This window comes from Ischnura elegans, chromosome 8 (genome assembly GCF_921293095.1).
Source record: "Ischnura elegans chromosome 8, ioIscEleg1.1, whole genome shotgun sequence".
NCBI lineage: Eukaryota > Metazoa > Arthropoda > Insecta > Odonata > Coenagrionidae > Ischnura > Ischnura elegans.
This window is the reverse complement of record NC_060253.1, coordinates 66,661,071-66,684,957: the sequence shown is the minus strand read 5'-3', so window position 1 is coordinate 66,684,957 and position 23,887 is coordinate 66,661,071. Positions and strand designations below refer to the sequence as shown.

The 23,887-nt window shown below is 37.2% G+C and overlaps 2 protein-coding genes across 6 annotated transcripts in view; one reads left to right on the top strand and one right to left on the bottom strand.

Annotated features, from left to right (window-relative positions):
• Positions 1–541: 541 nt before the first annotated feature.
• Positions 542–21,740, bottom strand: LOC124163341 (dynein axonemal assembly factor 11). 4 transcript variants are annotated; one of them, XM_046540178.1, is made up of 8 exons: positions 20,097–21,740; positions 9,261–9,428; positions 8,935–9,109; positions 8,518–8,778; positions 4,886–5,119; positions 3,167–3,338; positions 2,526–2,632; positions 542–1,114 (listed from the first exon to the last, which is right to left on the bottom strand). In XM_046540178.1, the coding sequence occupies exons 1-8, from the start codon at positions 20,182–20,184 to the stop codon at positions 925–927; spliced, it is 1,395 nt and encodes a 464-aa protein (XP_046396134.1). In that variant the 5' UTR covers positions 20,185–21,740; the 3' UTR covers positions 542–924. The 4 variants fall into 4 exon arrangements, with proteins under 4 accessions (XP_046396134.1, XP_046396136.1, XP_046396133.1 ...); XM_046540180.1 differs by lacking the exon at positions 20,097–21,740 and adding an exon at positions 9,638–9,725; XM_046540177.1 differs by lacking the exon at positions 20,097–21,740 and having other exon boundaries at positions 9,261–9,631.
• Positions 9,739–23,887, top strand: part of LOC124163340 (uridine-cytidine kinase-like 1) — a 33,928-nt gene continuing 19,779 nt past the window's right edge. The window contains exons 1-6 of one of the 2 annotated variants that reach the window (XM_046540176.1): positions 9,739–9,860; positions 10,416–10,546; positions 11,272–11,445; positions 11,550–11,656; positions 15,460–15,630; positions 15,717–15,788. In XM_046540176.1, coding sequence (XP_046396132.1) covers positions 9,808–9,860; positions 10,416–10,546; positions 11,272–11,445; positions 11,550–11,656; positions 15,460–15,630; positions 15,717–15,788 — 708 coding nt within the window. In that variant the 5' untranslated portion in view covers positions 9,739–9,807. Of the gene's footprint in view, positions 10,224–10,415; positions 10,547–11,271; positions 11,446–11,549; positions 11,657–15,459; positions 15,631–15,716; positions 15,789–23,887 lie in introns of both variants that reach the window. The other variant, XM_046540175.1, reaches the window with a different exon arrangement.

The following is a 23,887-nucleotide window of genomic DNA, read 5'->3' as shown; positions in this document are numbered from 1 at the left end:
TACTGAACATTGAAATATTGCTTGTGAGGTTAATAAATGCTACTTTAATCAGTGGAAAAAGTCAAAATTGAACTATTCAACTAAATTTCTCTTTTAAAATCACAAGTAGGTATACCTGTCATCTTCCTCGCCAAATATTTTTACTTATTTAAGGCCGTTACTTTAACTTTCCTGTACATGGCTTTGACATTCATGCAAAACCAATTTGTTGATCGGCTTTGCATTTCATCTCCAGATATTTATTTCTCATTTTGTTGGTCTGAGCTGAGGCTAAAAGCAAGAAACTATAATAATTGCAATTAGGTATCCATCATCATTTTAGGGTGGATGCAATTTTTTCATTAAAGTTCTTCCCACTTGGGAACTGATACTCGTATGAAGAATTTGAATGAATTAATTTGCTCTACAAGTACACATGCTCTACAATTGTTAGTTATGATGGCTGTTGGAAACTTAAACTATAATTTTCTGGACAAATCATTGAAATCTTATAGTTTGTGTGAGCAGGATTGATATAGACTTATTAAAATTAATTTTGTGCTTATTTTTTTATAGCCATTTTTATTCTTGATCCTATTTTATGCTTACATTTACTTATACTTTTCAAAGTTTATGTTACATCTAATAACATTCTTGAAAACTTATGCATACCTGAACATGCAAAAGTAGGTACTTATGTACCTAACTCTAGAAAATGGACCACAAGAAGTCCAAATGCACTAAAAATTCTGCTGCTTGTACAAAAAACACGAGTCATAAATTGACTAGCTAAGATAAGAAATACTTAGTATTATCTGTACAAAAATAACTACCATCACATTATCATATTACAATGGGCCATCAGAAGTTGACGTTTCATTGTATAAGTAAAAATTTGTTTTCCATTGGACAACATGGACATGAATCGTTTGGATGAAGAGAAACCTATTCCAAAGGTGGGACATCTGGATTGTCTATAAAATCATGTGATGGAACTTTTTCCTTGAGCAATCTGCTTGAATGAATGGTCTTCTCTGGTTCTCTTTTATTAGCTCCTTTCTTTCCTTTATGATGGTTTTCAACAATTCGGCTGAAGTCCATGTCATCTCGTGGACCTATTTCCAGGATTTCTCTCCTTCAAATAGGTAAGAAAAAACAACTTTAAATTTTAATATTACTCATAGGCTTGCACATTTATTGGAAAAAATTGTTATGAACTCCACCATTATTGATAGGCAAAATGTTTTTGGCTCTCAAAGGAGTTGTAACAGTAAAACAGCATGCATCATAAATAATGATTATTTTTCCGTTGATAACCAATTCAAAATTCTATTATCTATAATACAATTATTATCTTATTCTTAAAAATTGTAAAACTCATAACTCTGGCTTATATAAATGTTAAAATCATTTGAGCATTAAAAATTCATTGATAAAAAAACAATGAATCATTAAATTTTCTCAGGCATTAAGCCAATAACCACAAAAAAATACAGGAAGCCTTGTGTGAAATTCCCATTCAAGTTAATCCTTCTAATTCAAACTTATGTTTCCAGAAAATGACCTATAATTTTTGATGAATTCTTCTCGGGTTCTCAGCCAGGTTAATTCTTTCGTATAAGGCGACGTTTCGAGAGTCTCCAATCTTCAAGACTGTGTTACTCTTTGGAAGTCCACTGGAAGAGTGTGAAATTGGACTTCCAAAGTGTAACACGGCCTTGAAGATGGTAGACAAGTCGTCTCTCGAAACATTGGCTTATGCGAAAGAATTAACCTGGCTGAGAACCTGAGAAGAATTCATCAATAGTATTCACCAGGAGAAATTAAAATCGTTTAATGATTTTTGAGTTCGTAGGATTTAGGTTGCGGTTTAATACCACATCCAGGAGTCTACTTCACTAATACATTAATCATGATTAGTATTATGGTGAAACAAAACCCAAGTACTGTTCCAGAAACTTTTTTAATTATTATTATTTGCTGTCAACTAGTTTCAATATCTATACAGGTTCTGTTTGTCTTGATAATGATGGTATAGACGTTGAAACTAGTAGACAGCAAATAATAATAATAATAAAAAAAAGTTTGTGGAACAGTACTTGGTTTTTGTTTCACCATGAACATTTCATCGTTCCACTAAGTAACGCCCAAATCAGTTGAAGATTAGTATTATATTTTTTACACAATAAACACAAAAGAAGTGCATGTACCTACTTATCCTGTCAAGAATAAAGATTTTGTGATAGATTGCTACGTTAAGTTGAATAGGCTGTGGTATTTCAGAAAAAAGTGAATTAAAAGTCACATGCTTTTAGAAAGGGAGAGCATCTTTAAAAGAAGCCGCTACATGATAAGCTTTTTCAAATACTCAAAGTAATAAATAATTTATTTCTCATTGTTCAGTGCTGAAAGAATTTCAGGTACATAGAACAGAGTGGTGTGAAAATTCATGTTAAAATATGCCAATTAAAAACTTTGTTCTACAGTTGCTCTTTATTGATGGTCTTCTTCAGAATTATAAAAGGTGCAGACATAAGCGTAATCACCTTGATATCTTGCAGTGCCCACAATGTGGATCTGGTGAAACTTTCTCTTTGGTTCCTGAGGCTTTTTCAGTTTCATTGGTGTGTTTTCCCCGTAAAGCCTCATTCACCTATTGAAGGAAAGAAGAGAATATAAAAAGATATAGAAACACTACAGGTTTATCATGTGATAGCTGTTTCATTGGTAAGTGCTGCTAATATTTACTCTATCTATTGAAAAAGTTTGACTGTAATTGTTAAAAAAATTACAGTAGTTATGATTAATTACAGTTATAATGATTGCCATCATGAAGCACACTTCACATTACCCATTATGTACATATTGTGCACAATGTTCTACGTATCATCTTTTTATCTGTAAATTTTATTCTATTAATTATATAATTCAGGTATAACATTAACTCATATGGGCACATAATCCAAAATATTTCATAAGATCAATATAATTGGCTAGTAATGTTAGAGATACATATTTGCATTAATTGCTTTGAAATTAATGCAAAATGCTTTCTTCCAGAAATATCAGTAGCTTTTCTCTGTCAATTAAAATTTTTCGTTTGAAATTTTGTTTGATTGGCATATTTTCTTCTTGGGAAAAAATTTATATTTTTATTTATGAATAAATATTATGTTTTAGTAGTTACCTTTAAGAGTGGCATAGTGATCACTAAGTGACCCGTAGTGGTTGATCTCTTAGCTGTGGACTTTTCAGTGCAAATTTCATTATTATGAACAATCTGAAATATTTTTCCTTTGATCATCACTTTCACATACGTTGGTTGAACATCTACGTCCAAATAAGATGTATCCAAGTACCTAGAGGATAGTATTTTGTGTATTTAATTACATTATAAGGGCACCACCTCAGTTATTGCAAATCTGTAGGAGTTTCAATTGTTGACATTAATTGAGTTGTTCAGTCAAACCCAAAATGGTAATCATTGAAATCATTCGATAGGTGAAAGGGTAAGATTAATTATATTCAAAAATAATATCTTCCACACATGGGCACTTTCTCATAATTTTGAAAAAAAAGGAAAGTTGCCTGCACCTAGAGTTTAGGTCACTTAGAGTTTCGGCCCATTAACTTATTCGCAGAGGATTTTTCATGGAAGGAAGGGATCCTACCAGAGAGTGACAATAACAATGAACCACACAAGGCCAGTGTGCAGGAGAGAATGAGATAAGGTGACCCCATAGAATGAGTTGGTGACGTAATCAAATTTTATGGAAAATGATGAAACCCATCAATTTTTACCCAGGAATAACTTGAGAAGTCATTGTTCTCATAGTTAAGACTTCATTTGAATCAAATAAATATTATAATATTGTGTCAAATACTAAGCATCTAAGCATTATGTCATGGTATGAAATGCTTAACCCTTCAGCAGTGGGAAATCTATATGTACGAGCAGTGGCACAGTGAGGGGGGGGGGAGTTTTGGGGGATAAACCCCCCCCCCAGAGCTCAGAAATTGTTTAAAGTTTAATCCATTTTACTTAATTGGATTAATATTACTTACATAATCGTGTAAATATTAATAAAATATCCCTCCGAAAGCCGTAAAACTCACCATTTTGAACCCTTTTCTCGAAAATTTTCTACAGGAGTGCCCCCGCACCTGCCCGCATACCCTGGCGGGTATTCCACACCCCCAGACACCCCAGTATTAGTTGTGCCTAAACCCCCCCCCCCCCCCCAGCCTTAATTCCTAGCTGCGCCCCTGTGTACGAGTGCACTGGTCTCTCCAGGAAAAATCTGCAAGAAAGTTCGACCATCTCTCCTTACTAGCTCTCCCAGGCCCGTCTTATCCTAATGACCCCAACTCTTTCTTTCATGAGTGGGACAATGGGCAATTCCCTTCATACCAAAACAAATCCCTCCCTTGCTTCTTAGTGGTCACATTTCATTCCCCTTACGCACTAGCCTGACCTTCCATCACCCTCTCAATGTAATTTGAAGACTGGATGAGAATAAATAGATGAATAGAAGAATTTTAACCTATGTGGGTAAATATTGACTGATTTTCTTGGTTTTTTGGTATAAAAGTAAACAGAAAATTATGATCAAACTTCATATAATATTTATTTTGTAGATTTTAGCCAATGAAATTATTTGACCAAATTATCTGAAAATCCACTAATCTGTCTCTCACTGGATGGGGTCCTCCCTGAGGGCCTTCTGGAAAAGGGTCAGAAAGGGATTATAAACGCCTCTTACCTTCTCTGCCCCTATGAATAAAAATAAAGTCTTCCGTGGCCTTGCCAATTTCCGAAACTGATTGAAAGGATTGTGATATATCTACTGCAGCTGAAGGGTGAAAATATTTTTGCCAATCTGTATTGTTTGCAATTTCAGTTTACCTGTAGACTGTAATATCAAGAATTAAATTCTTTCCTTCATCATCTTCATGCAACCTAAATGGTATTCGAGCTTCATTGATGTTCAAAGGCCTCCCGTCCTCGGTGAACAATCTCCTTGGCTTTTTAGATTCAGCACTTTCTTTTGGTTTGTCGTATCGTTCTTTCATCATTTTTGCATCTTTAGTCAATTGAACTCTTGTTTCTGGTGTATTTGCAGTTAATCTTGACCAGTATCTACAATTGAATAGTTCATATAAGTAATCTCTAAAATTACTTCAATCATTAACACAATAATTACTGCTTATTAAGGGAAAACTTACAAATTACAAATACATAAAAAGATTATTTAACTGGTATGTAAATCAAAATATGTGGCTGTGATAGGCCAGCCTTTTCATTTATAGTGGACATGGGCAGTGGCGCTGCGAGGGGGGATTTTGGGGGTTAAAACCCCACCCAGAGCTCAAAGAAATTGTTAAGTTTAATCCATTTCACTTAATTGGATTGATATTACTAATTGAATAGTGTAAGGATTGATAAAATTTCCCCAAGAAAGCCGTAAAACTCACCCTTTTGAACCGTTAACATTAAAATTCCGCAATTTATTAATCTCGCACCTACCGCTTATCCTGGTGGGTATTCCATACCTCCACACACCCCAGTGTTAGTTTCACCTAAACCTCCCCCAGCCTTAATTCCTAGCTGCGCCCCTGGACATGGGAACAATTACAGGGTTAAAAATAAACCAAATATAATTTCAAGTTATGGTAATTGCCCTCAAGTACTGTGGTGGTTGGTGTCAGGCCTGGAACTAGGGCAAAACACAGGATGATGGCACAGCGTGGCGTGAGAATGGAATGAAGGCCGAAAACACGTAGAAAAATTTCACCACGACTGGGAATCGAACCGCAGACCTTCTGCAGATGCTCAGACCATCGAGCTATCCAGGCTAATCTTATCTCCAGTGTTTTCGGTGGGGGGTTTATGCGACCAATCCCCCCAGATGTAGCCCGATGTATTGGCCAAGAGTGTTGTCCGTGGTTCGATTCCCGGTCGAGGTGAAATTTTGCCATGTGTTTTCGACCTTCATTCCATCTCCACGCCACGCTGTGTCATCGTCCTGTGCTAATGTTTCTGTCTCTTTGTTACAATTTCTATCTTTAATTATGTTTGTATATTCGGCAACTTGTGTGAATGTGAATTTGACACACACACTATATAAAAGAGGTTAAAAGAGGAAGTGTTTGTCTGTCTGCTGTGCATTTCCATATGGCAGCGCGGATTCCGACCAAAACTAGTTCATAGGTGCATCTCATCCCCTCAAACCCTGTAGTGCAGGGGTTCCCAAACTTTTTTGTACCACGCCCCTCCCCCCCCCCCCCCCCGCTACATATATCAGCTTTCCATTTTGCAATACCCTATTTCCACGGTGCCATACATACCAACTCCTACTCGTACTCGTACAAGTATGTGCCTACTTGATACGGTGAGTAGGTAGATTTTTTTGTTCACTGTTGAATGCGGTAACGCAGAATGGAAAGATTCAATAATTGTACGTATGATGAAAATATGAAAAACGAATATAATTACTGATTCAAAATTTAACATTGTAACACGGATACATTTTCAATTTAAGGAAGGTGAAACAATAGGCCTACCTACTTACAAAAACAAAACATAAAATGTAATTTAGTGAGATGGGTGCGCTTGCATGTTCTGGATAATTTGACAGATCCTGGGTTGAGTTTCAGACAAAGCACTGCGTAGATCACTTTCGACATCAAGTTTGTTGCGGTACTTGGTTTTGATCGCCACAAGAGTTGAAAACGCTTTTTCGCACATGTATGTTGTTGAAAAAGGCAAGTACATTCGAACAGCTTTCTCTGAAACTATTTCAAAGATCTGAGGAAATTATTTTTGTAATTTTTTTATTTATTTCATTTGGGTGTCACGCCCCCCCTGGACTTTCTCCACGCCCCCCCCCAGTTTGGGAACCCCTGCTGTAGTGCTACTTTTCATTGCATCCGGCATATCTTTAGCGTGATTTTATCATTACCATTTCTTATGTCAAATCAAACAACTTCTATGGTTTGACATCCTGCCAGGTAGGCACACCCTTTAACACGGTCAATGAGGAAATAAAAGTTTTGCTATGTTACCATGAATTTTAAGTTCCAAGTCTACTCTCGGTACTATCCTTCCCGAGCAACTCTGGGTGGCCTGCTAGTAAATTATTAAAAATTAATATTAATAAAACTTCTTAACAGCAAACACTAGCAATTTCAACTAACGCATCTTAAAAAAATAGCTTAACCCCATCCACCTAAATTTATTTCCTGAATATTGTGCTCCTATCCTTTATTTATTTTTTCCTTGGCTATTTTCTAATTGGCTGGTAGACAATGAAATGATATTTTGTAATTTGTAATCAACGTAGAACAGTGAAATAAAGAGCGATTTTTAAACATCGAGAACACAGCTATCGCTACATGCATAAAATCATTATATTCTTTCCAATGTATCATATTTCACAAAATATGAGTTATTTATGTACACGGTGGATGTTTTATCATTGTTAAGCCTTCAAAATATTTATGCTGTTCCACTATATAGTGCTAAACTTCTAAAAATCTAATGGCGAAGTAAACTTATCATTGCTAGACCAGGGGTCTCCAAAATACGGCCTGCAGAGGGCTTTCATCCGGCTTGCGCACTCGTTCCAAGTATCTAATATCGTATTGAATATCATATTCTTCAGTAATCGGCAAATTTGCTATCCGGCCCACGGGGCGATTTGGAACTTGGAATGTGACCCTCGTGGCCTAGTAAATTGGAGACCCCTGAGCTAGACTCGTCATTTCAGTGCAAGAGGTTAAGGGAGTATTATATTTTAATGGTGGGGAGGGGAAGAGAGGGATCAGGGGAGGGAGGGCAGCAATTGATCATTACCCCCCCAGACAAAACTCCGAGTTCCGGCCCTGGTTGGTGTAGAAGATGAACAATGTTATGCCCCCCTCCGATCATCTTCCCTCTACATACTCTTCCTCTCCTCCTCAACGAAATAAGTGGAAAAGTGGTCATTGTTCCCAAAATTGTTCATATTAGGAAAATCTAATGATGAGCTGCACACGTCATTGCGTGATTTGGCATTACGGAATTTTGTGACAAGCTAGACTTGTCATTTCAGCGCAAGGGGTTAATACTGTCTTTTGTTGTAGGTCAAGATCATTTTATTTTTGTTGGTAGCTGGTTAGGATTGTATAGTGCACTCGGTGTAGCTTTTAAATAAAATTTATGATGGTCCACCTGTACGATAAACAATGAAAGTCTCATGATCATGGCCTTACTGATATTAGAGGAGCATTTGTCTGGACAGAGTAAAGAACTTCAAATACTTCAAGTCTATCAACCCAAGCAACACAACTCTCTATAGTTATATTGAATTGTAAAAATGTGAGCTTCAACGACATAAATTAGACCATTCGACTGCAAAAAGGGGTTTGGGGTTTTCCTCAAGAGCGTAATTTTCTCTAAATGGTAGGATTTGACTACAGTGTGCAGTGAAAGTTGAAGAATTTCATCTAAAAAAACTTTAAATCTGTAAATATCAATGTTGATGAGAAAGAACTTACCCTCGTATTTCTTCTTCATTGTCAAGGTTAGGTAAAGGTACTTCATTTTTTTTAGCTTCTTCTTTTTCTCGCTCTCTTTTTTTCCTGTATTCATTATAATCTTGCAAAATTTGATCTTTGTAGTATGGGAAGCATTGACATGCAACAATTCGTTCAGATCTTGAGATTTCTGCTCCATCTAATGTCTTTAAATTTGGAAGTATGGTGGCTACATAATCACGATACCCTTCATAGTCAGTACAAGGGTTGCCTAAAAGGAATCTGGTGAAATACAAGCCGATATATTTAGATTAACATGCCATTAATGTTTTCTGTCCATGCACATGAAATATGAGAAACTTAAATTAATGTACATGTGCCAATTACTAGCTAGTGCACAGTTCTAGTCGTGAAGATTAAATTAAATTATTGACTTACAAATGTTTGAGGTTATAGTTTTTTTCAAGAGCACCAACATCTCGTAGATCTCCAATAAAATTTAAGGTCAAATCTAATTTTTCCAGTGATTCGCAGCCTTGGAGATTTTCTATTTTCTCAATGTTATTTAAAGCTAAATTTAAATATAGCAGTTTTTTCAGTTTTCCTAAGTTTTCTGGCAAAAAAATGAAATTTTATTCCACAAGGTCTTATGAAAGGTAAAAATTTACAAAATTTTTCTGCTTTTTTCATGTTGACTTCGATCTTTGATCAACCTTCTTTAATATAGACATTGGATTCAAGACTCTTTTAGTATCACTACTTACCAATTTTTGAAATTAAGTTGTTTTGCAAATATAGTATTTGGAGATCTTTACACCAGTTCTGAATATGCTCAATTTTTTCAATTTCTTCTTGGTGTAAAGCGAGTTCTTCTAAAGTGGAAACCTCGCCTTCATTGTGCTCCGCTCTTTTCCTTATCAAATCAATTGTGACTTCATATCCAAAAATAAATAGAGTAAGGTCATTATCATTAACGAAAGCTAAAATTATGCCAATACTAAAATAATGTAGCAACTCTTGTGAGGTATGGAATAATGTACAGCAGAATATATCTACGTGCCTTAGCCAAAACAGATTTGCATCCTTCTTGAAAAGCATTTTCATTATAATTATTAATACATGAAAAATAAAATGTACGCACTGAATACCATGCTGTGGAATCAAACAACTTTCGATGCCTTATAGATATTTGAACTCCATTATCTGTAAAATACTTATTTATAGTGAATTATTTGGAATTGTAATGCGGTCGTCCAAAAGTTTGTTTTGAATTAGAGATATTGACGCTATGCCATAGTCAATTGTTTTATCATGGCAGCGAAACACTTGCAATTCGACCCACCAAGTTCCGCGAGCTCAGACAGGCAAGCATTCGATTTCATCTCCTCCATTCGTATGATAGTGTTTGATGTTATGTTATTATGACACATCAGTTCACTTTAGTGAAAGTATTATTCTGTTGGATCTGAGGTTGACTTAATGGTGGTTTTGCTATTGTTGGAATTTTGCCAATATTGGCAAATCACTATAAACAAATCTGCACGTTTTACATTTTGCCACGTTTAATTGTAAGCCGGATTGCTCCACCAATTTATGGTGTTGTTGTCATAATATTTGGGGGTGTAATTGGATATAATTCTACTCTCGCGGACCAATTAGTCTTCTAGAATGCGTGACATTACGCTGAAACCCCCGGGGCTCCGGGCCGAAAAAGAATGGAAATTAAGGTGTTGTGGATATTTTTCGAGTTCCTTGATATCGCTGATGACATAAATAATAGCATTAATGCATGGATTGTGGTGCACTGAAGCTCTTATTTATCGAATGTTGCTGAAAGGGCCAATGAATGTGTAACAAATTACTTTTCGCCGTGCGTATTTGTGGAATGTTAAGTGAATTCCCGTATCTTATTTATTTAGTGAAGGTGGTGATATACCGAATGATGTTGCGGATTTCCTCTTGGACGATGGAGAAGATGAAGAAAGAAGTGGAAATTTTCCCTCTCCGACTACACCCCCTCCAATGCAATCTCCCCGGCCACCATCTGCAGGTTAAATGCATATTCATTTTATTTGTCCTTCACTTTGGAATTAACGACAACTTTTGAGTTGCATTGATTGTATATGAATTCATGTATTGTTTGTTCATTCGCTTCTACGCATAGCTTCCCGGAAGTTGCTCTCGAGATAGTCAACATTATTTTTTTCTACCAAATTTTACGGGACTGTTGAAGAAAAACTGCGAGTGAAGCCGTTTTCCATGTTCATTTCCCATCGGAGATAACTAAGGATTCAAATTAACTTTCTTTAACATTTTCTGTGGTAATACGTTAATGCAAATCAATTAACATTATTATCGACATAATTTAGTATTACTTATGAGGGTTCCTGCAATAAGGTGCCTCAACTATGCCAGTGTGATTTCTCAGTTAATTTCTTCGTCATGCAGATTTTGTATATCCTTTTTTTGTGATATTTGAATGCCTACAAATAATGCAGTATCACCTTCGTCATTCTAAATGTTAATAGTCGAGCTACTCATGAATTGGAGAAATCGTGACATAAAATTTTCCGACGAAAATCGAATTCAGTTACTCATGTTCCAGCACAAATTAGTGAAAACCCATGCAAATTTTTTCAGTCCACCTATGTGAGACTTTTACCATAATTTTTGTAGGAATTTTCTTTGAATTTTAGAATTAAATTCATTTGCAGAAAATTGTTATTATTGATTTTCCTCCATTCGCTCAATTAATTGTTTATTTCTTTTAATCAGGGTCTCAGAAGTCTCCAAGGTCAAGGCGTCAACGGACAACATCCCATTCATCTTTATCAACAAATAAGAGCTCTACAGATTACATAATTAGGAGTAATACTAGGACAATATACACTGCTGGCCGTCCACCTTGGTACGACAGGGATGGCAAGCAAGTTGTACCTTTTGTTATTGGTAAGTTTTCAAATGCTAAATATGTTGGAGTTAGTAATTCTTATTCAATGTGGCGTAGTTTTAGTGGCAATAAATGATATAAAAAATACGATTGCCATCAACAGGAATCTGTGGAGGAAGTGCATCTGGGAAAACTACGGTTGCAACTAAAATCATTGAGTCCCTTAATGTTCCTTGGGTGACACTCTTAAGTATGGATTCGTTTTACAAGGTAAGGCATGGTAATATGGCGTAGAGTAATTGATTTGTCTCATTGGAAGAATGCATTGATTATTCCTGGCCTTATTTGGCATTAGGGTGGGAAGATAGTCTGAGAGGAATACTTATGGCAGTCAGTTACACATGTGTGTTGTGGCATAAGTGGTTGTGGATGAGAGGGTTTATAGATTACTAAATGTGTGGTGTGAGTTAATATTGGGATTGAGTTTTATGGTTGCACAATTTTCCACTTTTTTCTGGAAATTTTGCAAATTTCATTGTGTCTGTAAAGCCTTGGAAAGTTTGGGAAAATTACAAAAGCATCTGGAAAATCATGTTTGCTGTAAAAGTCATGTATTTATTTTTCTTCATTAATCCTAATATTCATAGTTATGTCTAAGGTGTTTGAATGTAACATTCTGGACTTAGATCTTCAAGAAATATATACTGCTTATTAATAGGTTGTCATAAATAAATTTGCCAAATTTACCATCATTGTTGCATTACCCTTTTTATGGCTAGGTAATATAAGCTGTAGTTTACACTTAGTGACAAAAATTGGAATAAATCCCAGATGTTGGTACTCAGTAACTTTAAAATTTGTTTTAAGATAAATGTATGAGTGTACCTTGAAGAAAACAAAGTTAAGGAGTACCTCAACATACTCTAAACAGGATTTTTAAGAATGAAACCTTGGTTTACTTATGCATGATGGGGTAGCTTTGTAAAAATATTTGTAATGAAAGAAAAGAGCCTTTGAAAACCACCAAATTAAAACCTTGGAGGTCAGCGAGGGACAAATTGTCCCCTACCCCCTCTCTGAATGTGTCGAATTTGCATGTCTGTGGCTTACTCTGGGATGAGCCTTTCCCTCACCTATCCAAACTGATATTTGGAAGACAGAGATATAACTGGATTTGATCATATTTATATTTCCATCAAAGAGAAATGTTTAGAAAAATAATTATCATTAGAAAATTGCAAACTTACTGTCTGTAAAAAAAAGCAAGATACTCGAGTTTGAGGAGCTCTAGCGTCTAAATGAAGCAATCGATTTCAATGCAATAAAAAGCATACGAAAGAAAATTTAGTTCTACGTTTTATCATGTACTTTAAAAATTCTTCGGCTCAATAGTATTTCCTGTACTTAATTTTTTCTCGAAAAAGTACCCGTTTTTTGCGCGTAAAATCAAGGTGCCCAACTTTGAGCGCTTGGCATTCCCGTAGTTTTTGTTCCTATAACTTGCACTTTTGATATAAAGAAGCCACATCTATTACTAGTAGTTTGCCGAAAACAAATTGTTTATACTACAAAAATTAACGGAGTTGTTGTAAACAACGCAAACCTCTGCTAACTTCGAAACCAGTGAGTCAATTGAAAATTGATTGGTACTGTTGTCTTTCGTTGAATGTTAGTAATGTATATACGTAGATCATACACGTTAATGGTCAGCAGTATATTCAATATCTTTTTATATTTATTTTTGTTTTTAGCTCTTGTTGTCGCCTTCTCCCTGCCTGACGGGAATGGCCTAAACAAAGCAACAGAAAAGAGAAAGTCTCTCGAAGTCGTGCGCAGTTGCCACATAGCGCATCGTGACTCACAGTACCCTAGCAGTTAATGAATCATTCGCTGGTTGCTTTAAAACTTTACCTTTAGGGATGATTCGACTATTGTTAGTGCAGTATAGATGTGGCTTCTTTATATCAAAAGTGCAAGTTATAGGAACAAAAACTACGGGAATGCCAAGCGCTCAAAGTTGGGCACCTTGATTTTACGCGCAAAAAACGGGTACTTTTTCGAGAAAAAATTAAGTACAGGAAATACTATTGAGCCGAAGAATTTTTAAAGTACATGATAAAACGTAGAACTAAATTTTCTTTCGTATGCTTTTTATTGCATTGAAATCGATTGCTTCATTTAGACGCTAGAGCTCCTCAAACTCGAGTATCTTGCTTTTTTTTACAGACAGTAGTGGAGAGTGTCTGGAAAAGCAATGTAGTTCCAATTATATAATAAAAGAGTGGCCACCCTAAATTTAATATGAAATACTACTACTAATTCTATCTACTCTGGCCTGAGAATTTCAGAGAAGTGAAATTTTAAGATGCCTTGCATTCTCACAATCACAAAAGAGAAATGTGATAGGTTGGAACTTTGGGCTTGACTAGGGGCACCTCTATCAGAAGCTCTGCTTACAATGGCTTTAGAATGCTATTCCCCCACCCTGTATCATAAGAGGCCTCACCCCAAAACAACATTTTCATAAGGACTTCCCTCCTGGTTGAAAAAATAACCCATTCTAAGGTAACAGCATGAAAATTTCATTGTGAAATGGAATTCGTTAATAAGGCTTATGGGACATTTCAAAAACACTATTATGCCATCAAACATCACACAGTTTAGTTTTTCATCTAAAAAATAAAAATAACTTATGAATATTTATCGATCGATAGACACAGTACAATCATGTGCAGCTGTTAAGCCGGTAGCTACAACTCCCTATGCATCTTTCAGGCAGCAGTATTTCCTCAGCATAACATGAGGAGATAGGATTTAAAAAAATAATTCTTTCTGCCATCAAATCATCTGTAGTTCTCATGCAGATAACTCTAGGTTTTCATATATGAGCTCAGAAAAATATATAATTGATGATATCATCATATCAAAAAATGAACAGTGAAAGTTATTAGTAGGCGCCAATTCTTGCAATCTTTTGTATGGAGCCCACTACAAACAAAGTATTAATTTTTGCTACGACTTCATGTATTTTGAAAGCCATTTGAAAAAAAAGCAGTTGGTAGCACAAGAGGAAGAAGAGTACAATTAGGCACATATTATTTTCTCTTTGTGCTTGGAGGAGGTCCTTCCTCAGACCCTAATAGGGTAGTTTCCTTCATCAAAGAAAACGAAAGGAATTGATTGCGATTCATTCCCCTCTATTAGTGTATTCATAATACACAAATTATTTGGTTTTTGAAATACCGGTTTAGACGAATGGCAAGGGTCAAATTTTATCCTCATTTGAAAAGGGCCAGATTGGCGCCCATGCGATGCCACTCCACGTGACGTCACAGGGACCTAGTTTCTGCACGAGAGGATAGGATTTATACATTGTCTGAGGTTACCAATGCATGCATGAGGCACAGAGCTCAGGGAAACATGTCTTAATAATCACCTATTAAAACTGGGTAAGGTCGGAAAGTTTTCTTCGTTTGATAAGGTATTAATAAACCTTTTTTAAGCCAAGCGCTACCAGCCAGCAAGGTACTCAGCTACCCGCTAGCATCCTGCATCCTATCAGCGCTCAGAGCCTCGATCAAGGTCACCTCACAAGGCGGGAGGGGGAACCAGAAATGCGTTGCACGGACTTTTTCCCATCTTTCCTACTTACGCGTCGCGTTTTCGCGTGCTTGAAATTTTTCACTTTTCATTTAATCACAAAAAATAGATATCGTCATTTAAAAATCTAAAAGCGTGAAATACTTACTCCAGGAGTAATAATCTTTCTATTTAGGCAATAAAAAAATAAAAGGAAACCACCCTATTGTCTCGAAAAATTCACTGCCGTGGCGGAATGAACTGAGGTGTAAGAAGAGTAGGCAAAGTTGTCACAACCTTTGAGGTATGGCTTTCAAGGGAAGTTCCATTTTTGTGGTGCCCTAAAGTGATTTAGATTGAAAAAGAAATCATGTAGTAATATGAACAAAATGTATTAAGTGTTGTGCCTCGTGTAAACTAGAGTAAATGGTAATTCTTCTTGTATTTGTATGCAATAGAATATTTTAGAATAACAAGTTTCATTACTTTTTTAGGTACTGAATCCCAAGCAGCATGAGCTTGCTGCAATGAATGAATATAATTTTGACCACCCAGATGCTTTTGACTTCGAATTACTGTCTGCGACCCTCAAGAGGCTGAAGGATGGGAAGAAAGTTGAAGTACCCATTTACAATTTTGTGACTCATTCGAGGGAAAACAGGACGGTTAGTAGATATGGATGTGCATATTATTGGTTGTCATTAATGTAACATATGCACATGTTTATTGTTTTAATCTCTATATTTTTCAGAAAACGATGTATGGTGCAAATGTTATTATATTTGAAGGAATTCTATGCTTCTATAACACGGAGGTGTTGAAGGTAAGTGGAGAAAATAATTCATAAATCAGTAGTAGTAATAGTAGTTAGAGACCTTCAAAAGCACCAAAAAGATTGCTGAAACTTATTTGGCCCATTGAGACAAGTGAGGTAAGTGGGGGCTTGAGATTTGGCAAAGCTTGCCGGGGCAGCTTGAGTCAAAATTTCAACCTGCCTTCATTCTTATTCATGAGATGCCTCTGGTCTCTCTTCAGTTGTTGGGACTGAGCCCATTTCATACTCAGGACATGGTAAAGCTCAAAATGGCATATTTTGCTTAAAGTTTGCACCGACTTTTTATGTGGTAGCATTAAAGGATTTTGGAAGACATGGAGCTAGGTAGCGTAGCAGAAAATGGAGAATGAAAGTTGTTGAGCACTAGAGCAAACAATTCTTGCAAACCTTTGTATTAAATCTACCACGATACAAGGATTATTTTTTGCTACAACGTCATACATATATTTAATAACAACGCCAATATCCTAATAAAGTAATTGGCATGATACTTCAGGTTTGAGCTTACAGGGCTCTATTTAGTTAACTTGTTTCTTAGTTTCATGCTTAAAACCTATGGCGTAGCAATGGGGGTGGTTTTCCGGGTTACAATCCCTTTGTGAAACTTTAAAAGAAGTGCCAAAAACAAGTGAGATGGCCTAAATAAATAACTTTTAATAAATACTTGAACTAAGCTACTGTTTTTGAGTTCTAAAAATCACGTTTTCTACACCCCAAAATTTTCCAAGGAGGACCCCTGGAAGGGGTCCAGAGTATCTGGTAAAAAACCCTTCCCATTTCAAAATCCTGGCTACGCCGCTGCTCAAGCCTCCAGTGTGTTATTATTTTTTCTTGTGCATCTGTTAAAAAAAATTGTTCTTGCATAGAGTTTGGTTTAGAGAAGTTGATGTGCAGCCCTTGAAAAAGGGAATATATGTAGCTCCCGGGTATCACTAAAAATGTTCCATACCAATTTTAAACAATCTATAGAGGTAACTTCTCTGCAAATAGTCAAGTTTATACCACAGGAGTTGAGTGGAAGGGGAAAGAAAAGGTGAAATAGTTTCAACCCCAATCCACTGAAAAATCATCCCTCGGTACAACTGAACTGTCTTCGTTTTCTACATCTACATCCTTACCTGCAAGTTGTCTCAACAAGTGTGTGGTGGGTGTTACTAGGATACCAGCCATTATATAAGGAAAACAAGATGTGTGTTGGACTGATTTAACTCCTGGCGAAGAAACTAATACCTATACCTATCCTTTCCTCAAAATACCCAACTCATTTCATCATTTCTGTAGGACCTGTAAATACGAGGGTTGCCCAGAAAGTAATGCACCATATTTTTTTTCTTCTACACTTATTTATTGCACATTATGAAAAATGCACACATGACAGAATGATGTTTCTACTACACACCCTATTTTTTCGCGTAACCTCCGTCCAGTTTTATGGGCTTCCTCGAGCCTGAAATAGGAACGTGTATACCCTGTTGGTAACAATCCTTGTTCTGGTCACGGAACCATTTCTTCGCACAGTGAATCACACCCACGTCAACTTCAAACTGTCTTCCACAAATAGCATCCTGTATTTATCCAAACAAGTGGAAGTCCGAGGGAGACAGATCAGGGTTGTAGGATGGATGGGATAGATAGAAAAAAGCCCCTTAAAACCGGCCATCTGCCATGCATGTGATTACTAAGCTTGAATGTCACACTTTGCCACTGTGTGTGACTTATGTGTAGGTGAGACATAAACATCTACTTTCTGAACATGACTGAAAGTGAAATACATGTCCAAAAATTATTTCCCCACAAATGAATTTTTTTGATTTTCAGTATTTGAGGCAGACTTGGAAAAATATAAAAAAAAGATTAGTACAAAAATCATTTAATTCATTTAATGCTCAATTTTTCTTTTGTCCCAGTATCAAATCCTCGATTCTCCTTTTTTCCTAGCACCAAAGTCGGGTTTATACCTTTCTTTTTCGGCAGATCCTTATTTTGCATCGAATTTGTAATTCCTATTATATCCTGATGATTTTACTAGCCTCAGAAACTACTACCACAAAAACTCTTTTCTCTGAGATAGCAAATGCCAATTATGATATTGAGGTTTGGTTTTCCAATTAAATTATTTATTGTAATGAAAAAATTTGTTTAGCAAATTTTTTTGTCATTCGGTACACATCATTTTTCTAGAGGAAAACTGTTGTTGTCATAATTAGTGTGTCATGCTTTTAGTAAAAACATCATGAAATGACCTGAATTTAAAAAAAGGGCATTAGGAGACAGGAAAACAGAAGTCATTGAATAAATTTCTTGAAATGGAAAAATAAAATGAAAACCCATCTCTTCTCTATATTAAAGGAGCAATAAAAAATTATGGATCTGCATACACTTATCTAACAATTCACTGTAGCCCTTCATGGTTTTTCTTGATGCTTGACGTACATGATTTCAATACCTTATTTTTCAAATAGAAGGCCTGATCTTCATTAATGGGGATAATTAATTTTCTTTTTCCCTCTTCCAAATACCTTTTCCTTGTATTTCAATTCTTTTGGGATTCCCCCGATACATATGAGGACCGTATTTTAAGGGCTTATTCAATGATAATGTTTTACATTTCAACTCCTTAAATATGGATTTTACTCAAGGAAATACGGCTCAATCATTTGACTAGAATGGTCATTGTTTAAGTAATAAGCAGGGCTCTTAAAAGTTAGCATTACATGGATTATTTTGCTAATTGCTACAGACTGTTCCCTCATCCTTGTTGAACTTCCCTCTTAATTCACAGTATGACATATTCCCTTTAATTCTATCTATTCTATTCTTTTCCTCCCACTTATTGTCTAAATAATATCCTTCCCTTTAAAAGGGAGTTCAGTATTCCCTCCCACATAATTCTTGTTCAATACAAACACTTGTTTCCCTCTAATCACCTGTGTTTCTTTTCCTCACCCACGATGTCTATTACTTCCTCATTCCTTTTCCTCGTAGTCCACTTCTCTCTTTTCTGCACCTATGTCTCAAAAACCTCCTGGCTCTTCTTGGCCTCCATGTTTCTGCTCTCTTATGTATTGGCTGGCACATCAGGCTCTCAACCAGCCTTTTCTTCAACTGTAATCATCTCATCAGCCCTTTCTTATTCTTGAATGCCTCCCTGAACGATGCAACTATCTTCCTGATATGTTTGTTATATTATGTGTGCAGTTCCTTCTAATAATACCCAAATAGATAAATTGTGGTAATAGATAATTTTTATTTAATGATTTAGTGAGATGAACTTAGTGAAATTAATTTAATGAAAGATATGATTTGGTATTGATGCACAATTCTTTAGTTAAAATGCCATTTAAGGCTTCTACAAACTAAATAAGAGCATTGTGATGAGCTATTTTTGTTTCACTAAAACATTCGTCACACACACTAAGCATTTCACCATACATCTCATATTTATCATTTTGTTTCCTCACCATTATTATAATGATGCTTATTGAATTTAATCCATGGAATGCCTTTTGCTTGGTATCTTGAGTGAGCTTAGGGCCCTAGGCCCCTCATCCAAAATGAGAAAAATTTTAGAATTGAAACTGTCAACCACTATCTGATTAGAGCCATTATAGTACTTCCTTATTTTTTAAAAATCTCCTATTGATTTTGAATAGAACATATCACGGAATGTCCTTATTTAAATGTACTTCAGCCGGACAATGATTTTGCCTTACAGAGACGTAATCAGTGAATGCTTCCGGTTGAGAGAGTAGTAATTTATATCAATGATTTTCGTTAATATTTTTTGGAGAATGTAGCGAATTAAAGTGGAAGAAGCTTGAAAATCAATTCCATGTTTGCGAAAATGGTAAATGTGTAGGAATCTAATTAGAATTTCGAAATAGTCCAATATTTGATTTGGAAGTTTAAGTATTAATGTTGCTTTTTTATCCTCTATTTGTTTATTTTCGTGATTTTGTGCTGCTACTTTGCCGGCTTCGGTGGCGGCGGGGTAAAGTCCTTGCCTGCCGCAAAAGAGGTCGCGAGTTTGAGTCCCGCCTGGGTAGGTTGCCCCTAACCGAGAGTGGATGTTCGTGTGCGTTTGATTGTGAAGTTAAAATCCCTCATGTAAGAGACCAATGTTGCCGTTTTCGGCGGCGTAGAAATAAATAAATAAATGTACTTTGTTGGTAGTCATAATGTCTTACAGTTTTATGATGCATATAATGGGAGCGGTGGTAATTTTTATTGAGAGTGGCACTTTCGTGTCCGATTTTGAAGGGAAGTCAGTCGCGGTATTAGAGGTGAAACACGTACCTTTAAAAGGGTGGGCTATCCGCCGGATGTGGGGTAACTGCTGGCCGGCCATCTGAGAGGCGGAAGTCCCCTCAGAAAGAGAACGCATTCATCGGTGCCCGTTCGTCCACGCGCCGCTCTTATCCCGAGGGAAGATCCAACTGGTTTCGAGGTCGCCTCCGCTAGCCCGTGGAGCGACGACTCGTCGGCTAGCTCCTCTCGTGGCTGGCGTTGCAGTTGGTGAATAAAAAGGCATCCAGCCCCACCCCACGGAGAACAAAAGTCTATCTATTCCGTCTATTATGAACTCGCAGTGGAAATTACGGATCATGGCCTTTTTTTACGCTGTCAGGTGCGACCTCTGGTAATTTTTCCACCGTCCATTTCTTTCGTTCGGAATTATTCGATGAAAAATTTTCTGGTGGTGACTTACGTAATGCCTCGTCAATTGGGTCTTCATGAAGGAGAGAAATGCCTTCCTCCGTCTGTAATTTTAACCTCTGATTTCACCAGATCTTTCATTCGGCTATGATTACTTGCCGTCTCAAGCTTCATTTTTGGCGGAATCCGTAAAGGTGCATTGTTCTAAACTGAATTCGACCGAAGTAGAAAATTAAAATTCGTTTTACCTAGGAGAATGGTTTCCAAAATTGTTATCGTGCATGGCAGGAACGAATTGATTTCTATTTTCAGCGTCTCTTGCTGTAATCATTCTATCACTGTTGCATCTTGTTGGTGGTGCCTTCGCAACCATCATGACTGCTTATATTTTTAATAGGTGCGATGTAGAATTATGTTCTTCGTGCACTTCCTTAATCGGTGCGATGTCGTGAATACTAATGAGGACTTGTGCTTCAGGATGAACTTCCATGGGGAACGATGGCCGCGGCTCTTCTCGGCCGAATATTTTCCTTCGCTACGAACGCGTAGAAAAGCCATCGACCTTGAACAACCGTATCCAGACTGTTTAAATGAATTCCATTCCGCTGCAGCCGTGATGCACGCTTACGAGCGAGCAATCCCCAATGAAAAAATATTAACTCGAGTTGTTGGTGTGCAGGATGATGTAAATATTCCACCAAGTCTCGCTGCTCTACCCGTTTCCGTTGTTTTTCGTTTGAGGATGGTTTGTTGTTTCCATCGGTATAGATCACCATATCCTCCTATTCACCTCGTCACTCCGATGAAAAAAATCTTAAGGAGCCTATGTTGCAGTAATATTCCAGCTTATATCCACTTATCCAATTATTCATGTAATTGAAGAATTAATATTACTACGAAGAAAGGTACTTCACTTCCATTGTCATACTAATTCTCCACAGTCAATATCAAGGCCAATCGAACCAGTTAGTGGAAATCACGCAAGTATTTTCTCTTTGGCGTTCCCACCTATCACGTATTTACCCACCATATCGCCGGGTACACTAACTCGTCGCACTCAAACAATGGACTAGTCTTGAACTCGAAATAATCTGATTCCTTGCAGTGTTGTGGGTCGAAACAGCTTGTTCGCCTCTTCGTAGCAGCCTGTCCGAGGGCAACGGACGCATGGACCGTAGTGTGTGCGTTCATGTCTCGCGGTGGAGTCCAAGCGAGACGTACTGACACACCCGTCGATTCAGTGATCATTTACTTCGTGTCTGTGGTTGCGGGCGGGCGTATCGCTCCCCTCCTACCTCGGATGGTGGGTAGCTCTGACGCGAGAAGATTAAGTGACAGATTTGCCTCTCCCGCTGGGGGTCCTCAATCGGGTGGTATGAAGTTTCACCGTTCCACTCCTCGACCCCGTGCCCCCCCCTCCCCTACTTACCCCTCCACTTTCCCCTGTTGAGCGTGGGTGACCCCTCCTCTTCACACGTCACTCCCCAACGCGACTAGGTGTGCGTGGAAAACTTAAACCAAAGGATGAAGCCAAGTTAAGAGACCGCGCATGTGTTCTCCTCCATACAATTTCCATTCGTGCGGTCAACAATTTAGTCTCCGGTGTTAACTGATGGAAGTTAAGAATTTACGCGCAGTAAAGGCACGTCACTGCGCAGGTTAGTAAGTGAAAACTTTATTGATATTGCGAGAATGTGAGCTCGGAATAGGGTAGTTAACTTCATCAAAGAAAACGAAAGCCATTGATTGCGATTCGTTACTCACCTTTAGTGTATTCATAATATACAAATTATTTGGTTTTAGAAATCCCAGTTTAGACGAATTTTAAAGGTCAATTTTAACTTCATTTGAAAAAGGCCAGATTGGCCCCCATGCGATGCCACTACACGTGACGCCATAGGGACCTAGATTCTATACGATTAGTCAGGAGTTCTACATCGTCTGAGATTACCAATGCATGCATGTGGCACAGAGCTCAGGGAAACATTTCTTAATAATCACCTATTAAAATTGGCTAAGGTCGAAAAGTTTTCTTCGTTTGATAGGGTATTAATAATCTTTATTTAAGCCAAGCGCTTCCTGCTAGCAGCCTGCATCATAGCGGCGCTCGTAGCCTCGCACCAATGTGGCATCACACGGCGGTAGCTGGAACCAAAATGACGTCACACGGGCTTTTTCCAGCATTCATACTTTGGCGTCGCGTTTTCGCGCGCTTGAAAGTTTTCACTTTTCATTTAATCACAAAAAATAGATATCGTCTCTTAAAAATCTAAATACGTGAAATACGTACTCCAAGAGTAATAATCTTTCGATTTAAGCAATTAAAAAAATAATAGGAAACCACCCTTTTAAAGCAGGGGCTCTTTTATCATCCCGCATGAGTTATAGCAATTCACCGCTCTACGCGACGCATTTTGACTGCACCTTCGTACATATGTCACGTTTCGTAATGACATGTCCGGGTAAAGCGGCCTTAAAGATGGTTCTTGGTTATGGGCATGGAATTGCGCAGGTTAGAACTGTATTAATTTCTCTTTATGGCATTGAATTGCGCGAATGCACGAACGAAATTAGAACGGGCCATTTTGCCATTTCATGTCCACGTATTCTTGCATGTGTTCTAGCAGTTCACCGCTTTACACGATGCAATTTTAACTTCGTACACACGTCAGATAGTGCAAGTACGATCTCCATGCAAAACGGCTCTTAGGGCTGTTTACACTATTTATTAACACTTATGAGTTAGTGTCTGATTGCATGAACGATTTTATGAACCGCAAAGGAACATGTAAAAATTCGTGAATCAAATGAGAACAGGTTTTATTTTTAGATTATGCATTCGCATAAGTTGGATTGTTACATGCTGCATTTTGGCGTTCATTCTCGCGTTCATGCATTTAGACATTAACTTATCCTGGGTAGTGTACCGTTGAAACAGGCCTTTTTAAAGGAAGCCGACCATGGTTTCAAAATTTTCTGTGTTCTATGTTTTAAGTACCTTTTATTACGAGTAAGATCAAGGACTTCCATTGGTTGATGCTGTGGGCATTATTTATTATACATTTTAAATTCGTGATGCCAGTTCGGTACGTATTTAAAGAAGTTAGTTTTATCTTGGTCCCAGGATTTACTAGTGTAAAGTCTCTTATCGTAAGATTAATACGATAAATTTTCATATTATCGCTGCAGTATACATTAATCGCTTTCAGTTTCGAAGAAAAACACTTATTTCACTGTCAATCATCTCTATTGCTCGGCATCGGTCAAATTTTGACAGCGTACCTGTGATAACGCGATTCTTTCGGCTTAAATAACTTGTGTGCAGAATTCACATCTCATTTTGGATGCTGCTGATATCCTGTATAAAGTGAGGCTGTAGACGTAGTACGAATTATGTTAATTGTATGATCTGGGCGACGAAGGGGGCCGAA